The following is an 18,160-nucleotide window of genomic DNA, read 5'->3' on the forward strand; positions in this document are numbered from 1 at the left end:
GAAGGGAAGAACATATCATCAGGTAACTGCCTGGTTCATTCAAGCAAGAATGGACCTGGTGGAGCATGTAAAGGACAGCGTCATCCACTCCTGTATGTTCCTTCTAGGAAAAATGTAGGGGGTGTGGTGCATGTTCAACCTGTGGCCTCCAAAGAAGTAGCTGCTTCATGATGTGTGATACGAGGGCCACCAGTCCATATGTTGTTATATTATAACCTCCCTGTTTGTGGACTAAAGTTGAAGATCCTCTGGAGAGTATCTGTTGTAAAGGACAACAGACTTGTGGAGGGAGTTAGCTGCACTGTCAGGTTGCAGGTACCACAAAAGAAGCTGCATCTGAAGCCTTTAATCTCCTCTTTCTGTTGCATATACCTGAGCATTTACCTGTGTTCATGCCTGAAGGCCCTTTGATGGTTAAGAAAGGCTATGATGGTCCTGGTAATCCGAGCTTTGTTGTTTAGAAAGCAGCGTAGGGGCGGCATTTAGCTCACTTGGTAGAGCTGCCGCCCCATGTTGAGGCTACAGTCCTCATTGCAGGTGGCCCCAGTTCGAATCCCGCATCGGGCAGCCCTTTCCTGCATGGCATTCCCCCTCTCTGCCTCCCCATTTCCTGTCTCTCTCTCCACTGTACTATATATATATATATAAAAAGAAAGCAGCGTATAGTCTGGTAATATAGCTTCCATACAGAAGTTAAAGTCGCCAATGGTACATTCAACCATTCTGTGAAGGTCAGTGTAGTATCATTTACTTGTGACTTCATTTGGAACAAAGAAACATTCACTGGTCTCTGGAGTCCAGTTCCTGAATAAGTGGGTTGTTGCTGGTGGTTACTGACTACTTCATTATGTAATTATGTAAATATATACTAATTTATAAAATACAAAGGCATGTTAAAGTCTTGTGTCTCATCAGCAGGGATAGTGATTTAGTTGAGGAGAAAGATTTTTGAAAGTCAAGAGTTCAAAATACATAACAAACAGGTTGTCAGGAGGTTGATAGTGTGATGAGTGGTGATGCAGCTCCTTGATAGGTATAAGCCTAAGTGGAAAAGGCCAAGCATCTTTTTCTATTTTCACCTTGAAGATCCTGCTGCTTTGGAAATAAAAGCTCAGAAGCTTGAAATCAATTTACACTCCCAGAGGCAACTGAAATGAGACCTGAATGACACACGGAGCATAAAGGCCACAATCATTATCATCTTTTCCTTCTGATTTGTTTTGTTCTTCTTTATGAAGTTGGATTTTCCAGGAATTTGGTGTTAGAGAGAGTCATTTCTGTCGGGGCTGGAATAACAAAGTCTAAGTGGCAGCTGGGCCACATCCAAGAGGAGAACATCTGCTTTCAGCACAGACGGCACCGTGGCTCAGCATCCAGTCTGTTCACAATGAGGCGAAAAGGAAAAGGTTATGGCACCATTTAAAAAGAGTACCATCAGAGAGGTCATTTGCAAAGGAAAATTAACATTGATGTTTATGCGGATGATTATTGTAATTCACTTCAATACTAGCCATTAGTGCTTAAGCATTAGGGGAAATGGGTGTTGGTTATTATATGCTTACTTATTGTACAACTGCTGCTGGTTGAAAGGCCCCATCAGTTTTGAATAACGTCAATATCCGTATTCCATCAAAACAGACAACACAAATTCTCAGTTTGCTCAATAAAGTCAGACCTGAAAGCATCTGTCAATGCAAAGACACTGAAATGTAAAATAAATGGATAAATAGAAATAATCTATCAAAATAAGAAATCTGGTTTAATTTACTGAGAAATAGTTGCTGACTGTTTTCATCCCTGATACAGTAACCTGGGAGCAACAAAAGGTCTGTGCTGATAAATGGTAATGATAAATTATGTGTGTAGTGTATTTATTTTGTGGGGCTTTTGTTTAACAGCCTCACAGCTCAGCAATCATGAGAGCAAGAGCTGAAATAATTAGAGTCTGGTCTGATCAGCGTCACTGTCTAAATACTTTTCATGGTGAACTGAAGTGTGATACAAGATGACAGGTGATCTTCATTTTTATGAATAGATCTTAATTTTAATGCTGAAAAAATGCAATATAAAGATAAAGATTAAGGATCTTTTCCATATTTTTTTTTTTGAAGATTTGTCCTTTGTCTAACACAATACATTTTAAGTAAAAAAAAAAAGGATCTCCAAGAATATCTTCTTCACTATCATTTAGCTGTCCCATCCAAAGAGCACCTCTAGGAAACAATTTCCTGAGAGTCCTGTAAGCGCTCCTTCACAGACATTTTGTTGACAATACATTATAAGATTGAATTGATTTTGAAGTGATAAAACGCTCTTCAAAATAAGAGAGAACTTTAAGAGAATAATGAGTATAAATGAGCGTGACATTCATCAGTTTGACAGATGTGTGTGACTGAGGGAGGTGGGGAATAATGACAAACTGATCATGTGCCTGTCTCACTTTGTTTGCCCAAATGTCGGCAGGGTTCATTTACCCTAAGATCGGTGACTGACCCAATCCAAAAACACACACAATCTATCTGGGGACTGTGAGGCCAGCATGACCAGGTGAGTGTCACTTAGCATTTATTTGTGCAAATGAATGCTTTAAACTGCTACCATCACACCTCATTTTGCCCAGCGGCGCCTGTGTATTTGTCCTGTTTTCCCTCCTCCATGTCTCCATGAGTGTGGAAATGACAGGGTTATATGGCAGCTTCACCTCCCCCGACTTCCCCCAGCCATACCCTGACAACCAGCACATAGTGTGGAACATCACTGTCCCAGACGGCCACAGGGTCAAACTCTACTTCACCCACTTCAGCATGGAACCCTCCCACCAATGTGAATATGACTACATTCAGGTAAATACCGGAGAAACTCCCAACTCCCAGTAGCTGCACTGGGATCTGTACTAAAGCATCTCTGACCTTGTCAAACCAGGTTTTGGCAGAAGGGAATGAAACGTTGCGGTTCTGTGGTGAGGAAGAGAAGAATTACGAAAGCACCCCGAGGAACACCGTCATCCTATCAGCCGGGAACGTCATGTCAGTGGTCTTTAGGAGTGACTACTCTAACGAGGGCCGATTCACCGGCTTCCAAGCATTTTACACCTCAGAAGGTGATGCAGAATAGTGACATTTGTTGCCAGAAGGCAGGTATGTGTTTGGTGGCTGTAATTACACAGGGGCGTAGTGGAGTTTCTAAAGAGAGAATAGCTGGTTTATATCATTAAGTATGCACAGTATAATTTCAAAAATATTAATTCAGATTTAGAAGAAAAAGAAGAAAGGTTATTAACAAATTACAGGGTAAACAAAACAATGACACACAGCAGGAATGTTACCAGAAGGAACAAATGTAATAGTCAAACGTTTTTTGTTTTTGTTTTTTAAATCATGCAGTTACATTTAATGTGCTGTGCTACAGCAAACAAAAAATTATATGCGTGATTTTTGTTTTCGTATGATCAATACTTTTTCTATTTCAATTAACATTTTAATTTAAAGCAGAAGTAAGCGGAATATTTGTGTTAATATAAGTCTTAAATAGTTATATCTTCCGACAGCAATCACTTATATAGAGTGTTTGGTCTGAAACACGGGTCTGTCAGTCACTCTGCTCTGCTGTAAGCCGAGGAGAAAACTTTCCTTGTATCCTACAACCTTTATCCAATGAGGAGAGAGAACGGCATAAAGGGGCGGCCCTCTCTGTGTGTGCAGCCAAGGGATGTGTGTGAATGTGGTGACGTAGGGACGAGGGCGGGGACTGCTAACTCCATCGGCTGACAGAAAGTTAGCCAAAACGACCGGATCGCTTACTTCTGCTTTAACTAATCATAACTCGGAGGCTACATAGATTCATTTAGCATCTTCTGCACTTCCATACAAACCACATACACACATTTATTATGCAGTGTTTGACACTTCAATCTCTGTGTCTCTCACAGATATCAATGAATGTCAGTTGAAGTTGGACGGGGAGAAGGTGTGCGATCACTTTTGCCACAATTACATCGGTGGATATTACTGCACATGCAGACAAGGACACCTGCTACATGACAACAAAAGATCCTGCACAGGTAAGAACCACCAAGAGACATCTGAGCTTAAAGCTGTGTCGTGAGGGGCAGTGTCATGAGGATCGGCACACAGTGTTTGACTGTATATTTATCTCTGCAAATACAGTCTGTAGTGGTGAGTAAATACAGTGTTCAAATCCTCACTTACATGCAGCATAGCAGAGCATATCAGTGGACATAAAGCAAAGCAATACTGAGCTAGGCTGCACGGACCTCTGTTTGAGGCATTTGGCCACAACATATTTTAATTCAGTGACATTTGTTAATAATTCAACTACAATAATGGACAAATTTTTCAGCTGGCACAGTTAGTCGATGTGGTATTAAGGTGTTAATTTAAACAATCAACATACAAAATGTTGCTCATTTCCAACTCCACGAGAGTGGTGGATGAAAATGAGATCACATGACTGTGTTGTAAACTTGTAGCTATGCCTAATTACTGTGAGAAAAAGCCATTTGTATTTCAAAATGGTCTTGATATTTCACAGTACCGCAGAACAAATGTTCAAATACACAATTATGTGACATTTCACACTGGTCACGCAGTTGATATTGTCCTAGATTGAAATCCTCTCCCTCAAAGCTTGGCCTGTGCTGACTATTTTCAGACTGAAAAGGCACAGTGATGCATAAAGTAGTTGATCTTTGCCAGCTGGTGTATAGCAAGGTTAATTACTGTCGATTCCTAAGGGAAAAAGCAACTTCAAAATGACATTAAAAATTGATACCTGTGTGCAGCGCTAATAGTGTACTGACACTCGGTAATTTATCACAATTACCAGTTGATGTGCCTTAAATTATTATTCTTTGCCAGAGGAAAAAGGGTGACAAAACAAATCATGCAATGAATAGGCAAAAAATGATTATCTGCCTACAGATTGTACTAATTATATGAATTACAGCAACTCAGCCTGCAATACTCATTTGTTTTTGTCTGTAACAACATCTGCACACTCACCAGGGCAATAATGCTAACCTAAATGAATCCCATCATTTATGATGACAGGAAAAATTTCTTCTAATTAAACAACATTTTCATACGCAGGACTTTGTGTCTGACAAAGCCGTGGCCGGTAAATGATAACACTTGTTTATCAGTTGTCAATTACCATGCATGAGATGGAAAGATGGTCAGCAGTGAGGACCGGATGAAATCTTTCAAATGACCACATTTGAATATTATTTCAATGAGCGTGTCTCCTCACAGTGCCCTGCCACAACCAGGTGCTGACCTCACCATCGGGGGTTCTGACCAGTCCTGGTTACCCAAACCCTTACCCACCTATGAGTCAGTGTAATCACACCATATCTCTGCCGGAGGGCTACAGAATAATTTTGGACTTCCTGGAACCTTTCGACATTGAGGGACACCCAGACGTCCCCTGTCCTTACGATATGTTGAAGGTTAGTCATGTATGTTCAGAGGCTAACACACCCACACAAGAAATGATGAATAAGCAATGTATTCCTGCTCATGCTTGTGAAGGCAGTCTGTCACTAACGTGTCCTCCCTGGGTGATGTACTATTTGGCCATGCAGCTTCCTGCATATTTAAGTTGGCTGGACATCAATCAGTCAGGCATTTAATGAATCAACATCCCTATTTGGTGTTTCTTTTTTTTTTTTCCAGATATCAACAGCTGGACAAGAGTACGGACCCTTCTGTGGATCAACCTCACCGGCCCGCATTGACACAGGAAGTTACCAAGTGCATGTTAGATTCAGATCCGACACTGGTGGGAAAAACAACGGATGGAAGATCAAGTACACCAGTACTAAAGCTGAAATCCACACTTTGACCTAAGACTGACATGAACATTGTGTGTTGTGTTTTACTTTGGGGGAACTAATGTTTTTAATTATGCTTTGAAACTGTGATTAGCAACATCTTCATGAATCCTTGTCAAGACATTTTGACAACTGCGCTACAAAGACAGACTCCTATATATCAGGCTATGGGAAAAAAAAAAAAAAAATCATCTGTTCTACCGGAGGACCTAACCCTGCATTTTAATGGCAGAAACAATAAATTAATTCAGTTTTAAGTATTCTGGACATGAGTCAGACTTATCGAGGAAGCTGTGAATATAGTTGTTTAACCTTCATACATTATGCAGCTTGTTCTCAGCAATCCCAGATCTACTCCTCTATCAAAACAGTCATTATAGGGTCCTTCAATCCCATGAAATTGCCTCTCTTTGACACTTTTGCGTTCACTCACTAACATTTCCTCCATATGTGTCCCACAAGTGGGGCAAAAGAGCATACCTGATATGAGAAAGAATTACACTTGTGTTGATTTATCTTTACTGGCCCTGTTTCTCCAGTATGTGATATTTTTTTTCTTATTGTCCCTTGGAAGTACAGTGGATCTTCTTTTCTATGAGCAGACCATGACCATCAGTACATTCATTTTGACTGAACTGTTGTGCTGCTGCATGTTTCGAATAGTTTGAAGGCCATTGCAACTTAGCAAATCAGAGTATGTACTGACCCATACTGTACATCCCCTTGGCATTTGCAACCCAACAGAACCTGTGAGTCTTCGGTGGACATGTGCTCTCTGAAAGGGAGGAGGGAAGTTGCGAGGGCTGGGTGCTTGTTTGCAGCATGAAATGCCCAGACAGTCCTCGGGGCAGTCGGGTGCTTACAGAGCAAACATCCAGTTGTTACCTGAGCACTGTTTACTCATAATCTAATCCAACAAGACAGTGTGACACATGATAGCACAATCAACTGCTCCCGTATCACACTCACTTTTAACTGTTCAGCCTAGTTGGAGCCAATTCCACAGGAATTACGCACACCATGAAACCCATTAACCAACTGTTGGAAAATATCTCGCAGCAGCATGAAGCCAACAGGCTTACAGCTAATACGCTCATCACTTATTTGTTGACAACCCTGCATCTCGAGCATTAACTCACCGCAGAGTATGGGAAGACTGACGTAGCGTATAAAGGAGGTTCACTGAATCAATAAATGTACTGTTTTTTTTATTGTTAAATTCTGATCATTGAAGACCCTTCACTATTAATAAATTAATAATACATTTTATTTGTAACGCACTTCATATTTAACAAAAAGTGCTACAACAGCAACTATTGAGTAATGAGTACTTGTGGGTATTCAATTTAATTAATCATAACACAACAAAGAGCATCTCACTACAACACAATAAGTCTTCCGAGGAAGGAGAGACACAAATACAAGATTGAATCTGTCACTCAGATTGTTCTAAAGTGTCACTTTATGACACTTGTATGACACTATATACGTATATATTTCTGTGTGTGTGTGTGTGTGTGTGTGAAAGGTATGTAAGCAATTATGTATACCGGTAGTAATATGTGCTGGCTAAATTGTCCACACAAAACGGTTGACTTTGATGTTGGTGTTGTGTGACCGAAATAAACAATTTCATTTATTCATTCATTCATTAAATCCTCATATTTTTGCCCTTGGATATTATGTTTACACTTAAAATAAATACAATATGTAATTAATTAAGTCTGGGAAAAAATCAAAACAACAGCACTTGTCTGAAGGTTGATTTATTTCAAAGACCCTCCTGCCACCATTCAAAAAATACATAAAAGGCACCTTAAATCTCATACTGTACAGTCAAATTAAAGTTCTCTTTATAGCAATTGTCATACATGTTTAAATACGATATGTGAATGTGTTGAAGTACCCACAAGTTCACTTCTTACAGGATTTAGTAAATAAAAAAAGCAGGTCATTTTGAAATGATGTGTTGAGGCCCAACCTTTTCCCCCATAAGACAAAACAATACTGATTTAATAGGATATGTATTTGAATAAATCTTCCACTCATCACTAATATATGTGTTCCTAAAGTGGGGGCCTGTGATGACATCTCACTGTGACCACCCCACTAAAAGATCCTTACGCAAATTTAAATCCACATCGCTTTGTGTTTCATTGTTCAACAGACAGATGATGTGATGACAGGCATGACAAAGGCAATCTTCTACATAACCTATGAGTCACATGGACCTGCACATGTTGTACACACCGTCCCATATCACACAGCCACTAGACTGATACATAACTTCTACAATGGTGTATAATTGATAGTCTTAAAGCGCATTCATCTAGAAATATTGGTTCTGCGTAATTTAAAGATGAAGCTTTGTCATTCTTACCCATAATACCAGCACATAATGTGTTCACTGAGGCTTGCATGTACGTGACACACTTCCTATCTTGTCTAACTCTCATGTAGGAATGATGAATTAGTCTGTGTGACCCATTCAAATAAGCTTTTACGCAAACAGCATTTTGTGTAATGTCAGGATTTACATGTATCCCTTTCAGTAGAAACCTGCTCGTGGTCTCTGTCTGCCCTCCAGGTCATTCTTATTTTGTGCTTTGTAAGTTACTTTTGTATTGTGTCTTGTGTGTCCTCATTATTTCATGGCATTTCTATCATTCAGTCTTCTATGTGCATATTCTGATAATGGTTACAGGTCAGTGAATAATGACATTTCACACAAAGTAGCGCATACATGAAGGCTGTGGCAGAAAATGGAAAGAAAAGAAAAATCCACATGTAGGTGCTCAAACATGTGGTTTGTTATTTGAAGTTTGAAATTGCTGAACATTAAGAGTCTAAAACTGATTGGGGAAAAAGGGTAAATCTATGGAGCTGTAGTGGGAACATAACATAACATAACAGTCAGTCTCGTTTTTGCAGTGGTCACTGGGGGAAGACGACGAGCAGTAGCAGGTTAGCACAGGCTCAGCCATACTGCTGGCTGGAATATGAGCATGCTGCCACTGTACATATCCCCAGAAAATCCCTCGTACTCCATACATCAATGTGATTTCAGTGATGGCACATTTAAATTATTTACAACACACTAAATGTTTTTCTTTATGTATACTCAAGAGGAACAGGGTTTCTCTAGATAGTTTTCAGTGTATTTCGTACCTGAATTTAACCCTTAAAAGAAAAAAGGAATGTAAAAAGAAAAAGAAGTGCAGAATTTGTCTTAGTTGGAAGTGTTTAAGAATGTAAACAATAACACTGCAAAGTAGATTCAACAATAACAGGTTATACAAAATGTCCAAACTGTAGCTTGACAACAGGGGAAATGAGATGAGAAGATCTGGTTAAGCAAAGAGATACAACATTGTCACCAGTGGTTTTAAAAGGTGCTTGTTAAGTGGACGGTGTTAAGTTTGCCGAGCCATTCAAGCTTTTTTTCCCCCACTAACCCTTACCTTGTGTACCTGTGTAAAGCTAAGATGGATGGCTGGTGCCTCTAGCTTCACACTGAACAGGCAGATGTGAGAGTCGTGTTGATCTTCTCGTCTAATGACCGGGACATTCTGCCTGTGTTGCACACGCGTGACAGCTTGGACTGCTGTTGGTCACGGTGCTACTACTGCCATCTCCAGATTTCTACACTGAACTTGTTATGCACAGCGTCAACAATGATCAAATCAAACAATTTCCTTACAAACCTTGTTAGCCTTATTTTCCATCATTCAGGGAAACACAGAGAAAAAGCATTGGAAACCCACCGCCATTTACTTGTTAACTGATTAACATAATATATGTATAGCCTACATTGGGTTCCTCATATGACTATTAGCACACCGTGACCTCCACTGTCTCTATATGCATTTGCTTAAAAATGGTAAGATGCAATAGTGATATTTTTCATCTGTCATGCACTCAGATAAAGCCAAGATAATGAAACTACAGTAAAACATGTCAGTCAAAGAGAGCGCCTTTACTGTGATGTCAATATGTCTACCAGCAAACCTTTCCTTTCCATATTTGCTAGGAAACGTGTGTTGCGTTTAAAAAATAGGCGTGATGCCAAAACCCTTAAAGATGCGCCGCAGCCGCGAGGCTCGACCTCAAACCTGTTAACGTTGCTGCCGAAATGAAAACCAGAATTTTCTGCGACCGTCATGCACATACAACACAAGCAGTGTGTCCCAGGCCTCACTCTCAGCAAGAAAAATAAGCACCCTTCCAAAAATGTCAAACTATAATATAACTGTATACTCTATTTCTGTTTTAAGTTTTCACAGGGCTGTGTTTATGTTTGTATTGGTATATTTTCACAGCATGGCCCTCAATCAAAATTAGAAGCCAACAGAAAATCAAAGTCAGTGGTTAATACCAGAATGTCTTTGATAAACACGACCTGTGAAAATCACTCTGCCTCCTCTTGAGGCAAAAGAATTCAAGTGGTTTGCAACTTTTAACAAAAGATGATGCAAACATCAACACCATTAGCATTCATGAATTCCAGCATTATGTCTACTATCAGTAACACAGGATAAATCCCATTCTACTGACCCTGAGGCAGGTAGTGTGAGTTCTTATCAGTATCTGCTCAGGTGAAGAATCAGCCTAGTTGCTGCCTTGGGCTGGTGTTTCTTTGCCCTCCTCTGTGCTGGTCTCACTGGACTGCTGGCTGCTGTCCAGCTGTGTGTTGCCCCTGATGGACTGCACCGCCTGAACCTGCTGCAGACGACTGTTCAGCTCGGCTTCGCAGGCCTGCAACAGCACTGACGTCTTTGTTCGGTCCCAGCCCAGCACCTGCTCCATAGCCTCCACTCCTCTGCTCACGACCATCTAAAGAATTAATGAAATGTGAACAAATGAAATCTTATGCTGATTCATAATTTCTCAATATACACAAACAATGCAATCCAATCAGACGGCCCATAAGAAATCCAATCCTTTGTTAAGATTAAAATGTTGAGTTGAATGTGTCAGTTTGAAGTTGCTTTGGGGCTTAATGCCCCATGGATTATATAACACTTTTTTTTTTTCATAATAAAGTATGGATGTGCTGTGTCAGGACTTGCAGTTTTAAGTAATTGCATAATCATTTTTACAGCTGCTTATCAGACCAGATGGGGCATGTTATAGGATGAGCATGGTGTCAGGAAGCTATAAGAATATAATTAAGTAGTCCTAGATTGTTAGGACATAGAAGTGGACCTTGGTTTTTCAGTTCTCTCTCATCTATTTTATCACCCTTTTCTCAGAAGTTATCAGAATGACTACATTAGCAATCATACACAGTATGTAAAAAAAAGCTAGAGCTTTCTTTGTCTGCAGAGGTTTTGAAGCAGGCTGGATGAGTAGAATTACCTGCAGGTCTTCAGTGGAGAGCCTGGTCTCTGGGCTTGTTTTTCCCTTCAGGACCATCAGTGTCCTGGACATGAATCCAGACGCAGAGTCCACTTCCAAGCCATCAGGCATGTCCACGTCTCCGGCCCCTGGCACATCGAAAAGGTTCTGTTGTCAGTTGTTGTATACAAGGGTATGGTTATAGTGAATCACCCAAGAGATGGGACAATGGTTCCACCTACTGACCAAAGTGCACAAGCACACCTCTTCCCCCTACGGTACATACTGTAAGCCAGCAGAGGGATAGTGACTGATTCATCAGTAAGTGTTGCCACTGAAATGCTTAAGACAAACAACATGTCCAAACTGATGCCTAGCACTGATATCACCATCTGTATTTTTTTAAGATATACTGTTGTTAGGGGAATTATTTCTGTTTGATTAATTTTGTTGTTGTGACTATATATGCTTTGTTACTCTGCAGTTTTGAAAAAAACAAAATAAAACCTAAGGCTTTAGGTAAACATGGACATGTTAACATGTTGATCTTTAATGCAAACAGAGTTCTTATGATATGTTATTGTCAGATTTCACAATCCCTTACAATTTCTTCTTCCTGCCAGTCTACACTGATTAAAGGTATAGCTCAGGCTTTTTGATGAGGTAGTCAGGAATAGTCAGTACATTACCTGCAGTGGAGTCTGATCACAAGTCTCCCAGTGAGGAGAGCTGACACCGGACAGCATGCTGATCAGAATTTACTGCACGTAATATAAAGAATATGCATGACTACCTCACATAACCCCACTTAAAAAAATAAAAAATTAAACATCCCTTTAAGGGTTTTCGCAGAACAAGCAGTTTATAGGTCATTACCATCCTGCAGGGCTACACAGCCATGGCATTATATTGATTATGTTGTACTCATGCTTATTGATCACTGCTATTCATTATAATTTTTTTTGTAGGACAGAGGAAGACATGCCAGCATGTCTGGCATTTAAAACCCATAGATTGTTTTTTTTAAAATCTGTTTTCTATTTAACTAATTCTGCTTTCTGACAAAGCAAGAAGGAAGGGCTGCCTTAAGATAAAGTTTCTGATGTTTTTTTAAACTGAAAAATACACAACAACAAAAACCATAACTTCCTAACCAAAGACTAACATAGTATAAACTATGCAACCTCTTAAAAGTGTAAGGAAAGAATAAAATGTCCCAGATCTGTATTTAGTATAACCATTTCCACATAATGACACAGCCATACCTCGTTGGCTGGGCTGACTTGGCTCTTCCTGTGGTCTTTCCTCTTTTTCTGTGGCTTTGAGGTAGAGCTGCAGCAGCTCCTTGGACTGCCTCTCCTCCTCTCTTCTGTCTAAAACCCTCTGCAGTGTGTCCTGGAGGTCCTCTGCCTTCTTTTCTTGGAAGCCCAGAGCAGCGGCTAGTTCAGAGCATGGGGCATCTACTAAAATCTGCAACAGCAGGTGACAGGTGTGAATGGTGCCTCAAAATCATTGCAATAGTTGAACAAAAAAGAAGCTGTGTTTTATCTTCCATTTGTTGACAGGAGGAAACGATAGAATATTATCAGCCTTATCCTTCAAATGGACAAATTAAAAAAAAATTGACAGTAAAGTTGATTTCAAGTTACCCATACATGATGTTTGGCATGACAGTTTACTGTTAGTGAAATGGAGGAATACTGTTGGCACCTGTAAGTCTGCCTCAGACATGAGGATGACGCTGGCGAGGTCCTGTTTTAGCTGCTGAGCCAGGCCCCACCAGGGTGCCACAGCACTGGCAGAGTCCACAGCATCGGTCTCCAGCAGTACGGACTCCCTGGCCATCCAGGCTGTGCCACCATCAACTACAATTAAACAATGAAAAGTAAATGAGTACCAACACACAAGGCTGTGCACTTAACTGTTAAAATTATAAGAATCGCTCCAGACAGTCGCCAAATCTGTGACAGAAGTAAACCTGCTTACGCCTGCGAAGTGGAGACCATGTGTCTCTTTCATGCAACAGCATGAACTTTGTGTTTGAGGGTAAACATAAAAAGTAGGCCTGGTCCTCCACTATCGTCCCATCATCCTCTAGGACCACTGTAACCTCATCACTGGGGCTAAACCCAAGGAACTCGCACCCTGTTGAAAGAAAAGAGAAATTACAGACTGCCACACTAAACTGTGATACACTGTCGCAAATGCAAGCAATACAAAACAATCAGGAAAACCCTACCAAAAGGCTGGAAAATATTTATGGAAGGAATAACCCACCAACCAACTGACCATCAGTAATTACCAATGACTTCAGTGCAAGTTGTGTCATTTTAGCAGTCACCTCCTCTTACATCACAGCTGTACTTATTCATCACCACTAGACTGCTATTGAATGGCTGTGTTGCTTAGGCCCTTATCACCCTAACCTTTGGCCTGCCTTTTACTATTACATATACTTAATATCACTGATGAATCCATATTTCACCTCATGTGTCTGGTGGGTTTGCCTCTGGTAGATTTGTCTGTGTCCCTCACTGACCCCGGACATCAATGTAATCTTTAAAGTGGTTAAAACTGACCTATTCACTTTGTATTTCACTGAATTAATATGTTGACTGAAGGTGCTTTAAAGGGAAAGTGTGTTATTCAATAATTCCCAACACGTGTAACAACACATTTGATTTATAATGAGGTCAAAATTGATTTGCTAATTAAAGTTTTCTCAAATGATGTCATGCATGGTGTGATTACCAGTGACCAACATTTCAGTAAGCTCAACAATCTTTCCCAGATGCAGATGGTCATATTCCTAAAAGACAACCATGCAAAACACAAGCTGGGTTTGCACCTCTCATGGACAGACACCTTGAGGAGCACAATGATCAAGGCAACGCCTTCTGACTGGTATCCTAGGAATGAGCAGGACAGGGGGGCAGGTCTTATCTGACTTTTCATGTTTGGACACGATGGAAATGTTGCTACACAGCTAGTCTACAGGCATGGCAGACGAGTAACGTTACGTGTAAATTCTCAAGTAAAATCGCTATTTGGCAGTTGCTGTTAATCCACTCTGTGGGAATTATAACAAAACAATTGGGGTTTCACTTTCACATTATATCCAGCAGCTACATAGTTTTTGACACACAGCAATGCTAACGATAACTGCTACATATGGCAAATACAAATATACGACCTAATGAGGTTGGTCTTCACTTTGAAGTCACATCTCCTTGACTTTTTACATGCTGAACTGAACATTTCTATTTCATTCACACACGTTAACCAGTTGGAACCCCTCTGGATAACTTACCTTTTGTCTTTAGGTCTTCCAGCGAAGGAACAACCAGTCCATACGACTTCTGTCGTGTGAAATTACACACCTTACACGGTTTCTTATCCGTCATTTTAGACTTTACGTGGATAAACGTATTTCTCTTCTTTTATTTTACCTTGACAATGACTAAAACTACCGACACTTTCTCCCTCACCAGGGTCTGGCTGATTCGAACGCGGAACCGCCGCTTTGGCGCTACGAACTCTGGGAAATGTAGTTACATGCGAGAGGTGCCGAGAAACTCAAGATGAGAAAAGGCATTGAGATGACAAGGTATCGCAACAGTTATTTACAGTTTGGGTTTCAAAACAGTTAATAGTTAACCAGTTGGTACTACTAGAAAAAAAGTAGCATTAGGAGTTCATTCAACTGAAGCTCATATGGAAGAATTTTAATACGCAATAATGTGGATTCATTTTAAAACCACCTGTCAACCTAAACTCATCATTTTCTCTCAGGGTAGTATGGTCTTTAATAGCTTATTTCACAACTTTTAATGTGTCGCTAGGTGGCGGCAATGAAAATGAATATTCCATTAATAACTTATTACGCCTTATTAGGATATCTCGGACTGCCGAGACTGTTAAGAGGAAAAAGTGGGTTAGTAAGTGCTTGAGGGCCCCAGGATCTCAGGGCTTACTGACCATTAGGAGACTCAACACCTGCTCTACTCAGTGGTAAAATAAGTTCTCATGTCATACTCAGAATATGACACTGGTAAAACACTCTTTACATGAAGGAAAACTCTATTAGTCCATTTCAATAAAAGTAGCAGACTTTCAGCTGTACTTACAATGTCTAAGTAAAGGCACTACCTCTGCAGAGTAGCTCCTCTTTGGCTAATATACAAACTTAAAGCAGAAGTAAGCGGAATGTTTGTGTTAATATAAGTCTTAAATTTATATCGTCCGACAGCAATCACTTGCATATAGTGTTTGGTCCGACACATGGGTCTGTCTGCTCTGCTGTAAGCTGAGGAGAAAACTTGTATACTTCCTTGTATCCTACAACCTTTATCCAATGATGAGAGAGAACGGCATGAAGGGCTGTGTGTGCAGCCAAGGGATGTGCGTGAATGTGGTGACGTAGGGACAAGGACCAATAGATCCATGACAGAAAGTTAGCCAAAAACGACCGGACCGCTTACTTATGCTTTAAAGCAGAAGTAAGCGATCCGGTCGTTTTGGCTAACTTTTTGTCAGCCGATGGAGTTAGCAGCATCCTCTTGATTTTGGGCTCATGAGTATGGTGAGTGGATGCATTTAAAAAAAAATAAGCCAGGATTTACCTCTGTCAATTTAGTTTGAAGATGTTGAGTAAAGTTAATGATGGTTTGTTTCCAAAGCTGATGATATTGTTTCTGTCCTGGTTCATTTGAATAAGAAAATGTACCAATATTATCTGAAACAATAAGCATCTTAAGGCCAGGATCCTGTTATTAACCACATGTAGACCTCATAGACCTATGAGGCCTAAATTAAGTCTAAGTTTGTTTGTCTGTGTGATAACTTTTTCTTTATTTTTAGTAGCTACAACAGTTCAGTTGATTTGCTATTTTCATGTTATTCATAAAGACAATGTACTCCAGTTAAAATGTGCCAATTTTCAAATGAACTGTGTTCAGTGTAGTTAACAAGTAGTGACATTTTGTGGACATTGACCGTCTTTACTCTTCAGGAAAAGCAATCGAGCGTCGCTCATCGAGCAGCCTCTTCAACAAACGAGGAGTAGGAAGATGGCATCCACTGAGCAACCTGATCTACCAACACAGGTCTACATTTATGCAACTAAAAAAACATTTACCTCTTAGTGTCCAGATGCCACAGTGAACTCTTACACTGTGTTTATATTTCGTGACCCCCGAGTGCCATCATTTTCGTCAGTTACTTCTGTAACAACTCAGTTAGCCATAGGTTAGCACGCTTGCTAGTTAGCATGCTAGCTAGCCAGCCCTTATGGCGTTTCAAAAGTTGCCTCCAAGATAATTGTTTGTGTTGACAAGTGGACACGAAGGGCCGAGCTGACAGTATTGTGCTTAACTATGTGTTGCCAAAACTCACGTGGCTTGCGTATGTGGTCGACTGGCTCTTTACCCTGACCGAGTGATGTCCTTCCAGTTGCCCATGTCGCCTGGTCTCTCTCTTATTATGTGCAGTTAATGACATGGTGTGAAAAGGTCACTGTTTACCGGACAAGCCTGGTGTTTCTACTTTGCTCTCTGCTAATGCTGTGTCAGTTTAAATGGACGAGCATCAATCATGCCCGAGAAAACAAAAGCTAAAGAAAGTTGTGACTCCAGACAGCTCGCCAGGTGCAGCTTTCTGCACTTTGCTGCCTTTACAGTGTGTATGATTACAGAAAGTATATAGGGGCCTACTATGTAAAAGTTTAGATGTGAAAGGCATTTGCAAGAGCATTGAAAGGCCTAGTTTATATGAGCTGATTGCAATTACCCAGTTTATACATGAGCAACAGATACCTGCCCATATCTATCTCCTATTCACATACACGCACAACATAATATTCAGCTTTATTTTATACAGTAGGAGGCAGCAGGTTAGACAAATAATGCTTATGATCTGATTGTGCAATGTTCTACACATTTACATACGGTAGCTCCATTTTAAATGAATTTAGGTGAGGAGGAAATGTCTCTTCATGTTTGTATCATATGTTGAGTAAGTTTTAAATCAATTTAAACAGCAGATAGATAGATAGATAGATAGATAGATAGATAGATAGATAGATAGAATCACTGTTAATGTGACCCAATCTTTAAAAAAACCCCGCTGCTGTGTCAAACCAACAATGCCTTCAGTCGTCCAGTAGATGGCACACTAATACAAGTGTTTGTTTGTCTTGTCAGCCTGGCCTTCCACCTGGAGATAGTGCGACAGCTCCCCCAAGAGAGGCACTGGTAAGGATTCAGTATTGAATGCACATTACTTGACTGTTGGCAGTGTGGACAAAAATCGCAAAAGAATTTAAGTTTCCCATTTGATTTGAATGCATATTAGGTTAATTTGGCAAGCTACATCAAAAAGGCCAAATTAATTTAATCTCAAATCGTAAACACACTTTTCTTTCATTTACTGATAAGTGCAACCATTTACTTCCTCTTTTTTTTTTTTTTTTTTTTTGCAAACAATGAAAGTGTGAATACTTTTGGCAAGAGATGACATGTAGTTGAGGAACTTGGGCTTGTTTTTTTATGATCTTGTGACTTAAACACATTTGTTTTCATCTTTTCATCAACAAACCACTTTTCCTTGACTAATCAGATGATATTACACATTCCCCAGTGAGATCAAGTGTTAAAGGCTTCCAATTAGCAGCCAGTCATTTAGCACCACGCTGATGTCCCCAAGCCCATAATGAGAGAGTATTTCATGTTCCTTGTCTTTGGAGAGAAAAAAAAGCATGTAGAAATTTCTGTTTTAGCAGTGACAATGGTGCCACAGTTGCTTTAATCATGTTTAGTACAAAACTTTTACCACATACCTTTGTTGTGTTTGGACAAGTTCATTGGCTTTCAAAATGGATCCAGGAAGTTTTTGAATGAGGTTGGTACAGTAATAGTTTGAATGTTTTGTACTCAGAGAAGAGTGTTTAAGGAAGATGCCCCTGAAAATTTTGTT

General features: G+C 40.1%; 3 protein-coding genes across 6 annotated transcripts in view; 2 read left to right on the plus strand and 1 right to left on the minus strand.

Moving 5' to 3' along the window:
- Nucleotides 1-1,310: 1,310 nt before the first annotated feature.
- On the minus strand, nt 1,311-14,679 carry dffa (DNA fragmentation factor, alpha polypeptide). Of its 2 annotated transcripts, XR_014595528.1 has the most exons (7): nt 14,499-14,679; nt 13,175-13,333; nt 12,899-13,053; nt 12,454-12,658; nt 11,210-11,337; nt 10,406-10,684; nt 1,311-1,378 (listed from the first exon to the last, which is right to left on the minus strand). XR_014595528.1 is itself a non-coding variant. In XM_083976350.1 (6 exons), exons 1-6 carry the CDS (start codon nt 14,590-14,592, stop codon nt 10,460-10,462), a joined length of 966 nt encoding a protein of 321 aa, XP_083832476.1. In that variant the 5' UTR covers nt 14,593-14,679; the 3' UTR covers nt 7,707-10,459. The 2 variants fall into 2 exon arrangements, 1 of the variants encoding a protein (XP_083832476.1); XM_083976350.1 differs by lacking the exon at nt 1,311-1,378 and having other exon boundaries at nt 7,707-10,684.
- Nucleotides 2,495-7,490, plus strand: masp2 (MBL associated serine protease 2). Of its 2 annotated transcripts, XM_083976351.1 has the most exons (6): nt 2,495-2,547; nt 2,621-2,843; nt 2,923-3,100; nt 3,929-4,060; nt 5,271-5,467; nt 5,694-7,490. In XM_083976351.1, the coding sequence occupies exons 1-6, from the start codon at nt 2,540-2,542 to the stop codon at nt 5,865-5,867; spliced, it is 912 nt and encodes a 303-aa protein (XP_083832477.1). In that variant the 5' UTR covers nt 2,495-2,539; the 3' UTR covers nt 5,868-7,490. The 2 variants fall into 2 exon arrangements, with proteins under 2 accessions (XP_083832477.1, XP_083832478.1); XM_083976352.1 differs by lacking the exon at nt 2,495-2,547 and having other exon boundaries at nt 2,684-2,843; nt 2,923-3,137.
- A 1,061-nt stretch (nt 14,680-15,740) lies between the features above and the next one.
- pex14 (peroxisomal biogenesis factor 14) overlaps nt 15,741-18,160 on the plus strand; it is a 44,125-nt gene continuing 41,705 nt past the window's right edge. For both annotated transcript variants that reach the window (XM_083976347.1, XM_083976348.1), the window contains exons 1-3: nt 15,741-15,770; nt 16,200-16,293; nt 17,389-17,439. In XM_083976347.1, coding sequence (XP_083832473.1) covers nt 16,258-16,293; nt 17,389-17,439 — 87 coding nt within the window. In that variant the 5' untranslated portion in view covers nt 15,741-15,770; nt 16,200-16,257. The remainder of the gene's footprint in view (nt 15,771-16,199; nt 16,294-17,388; nt 17,440-18,160) is intronic.

The sequence above is a fragment of the Trachurus trachurus genome, assembly GCF_905171665.1.
Source record: "Trachurus trachurus genome assembly, chromosome: 7".
Taxonomy (NCBI): domain Eukaryota; kingdom Metazoa; phylum Chordata; class Actinopteri; order Carangiformes; family Carangidae; genus Trachurus; species Trachurus trachurus.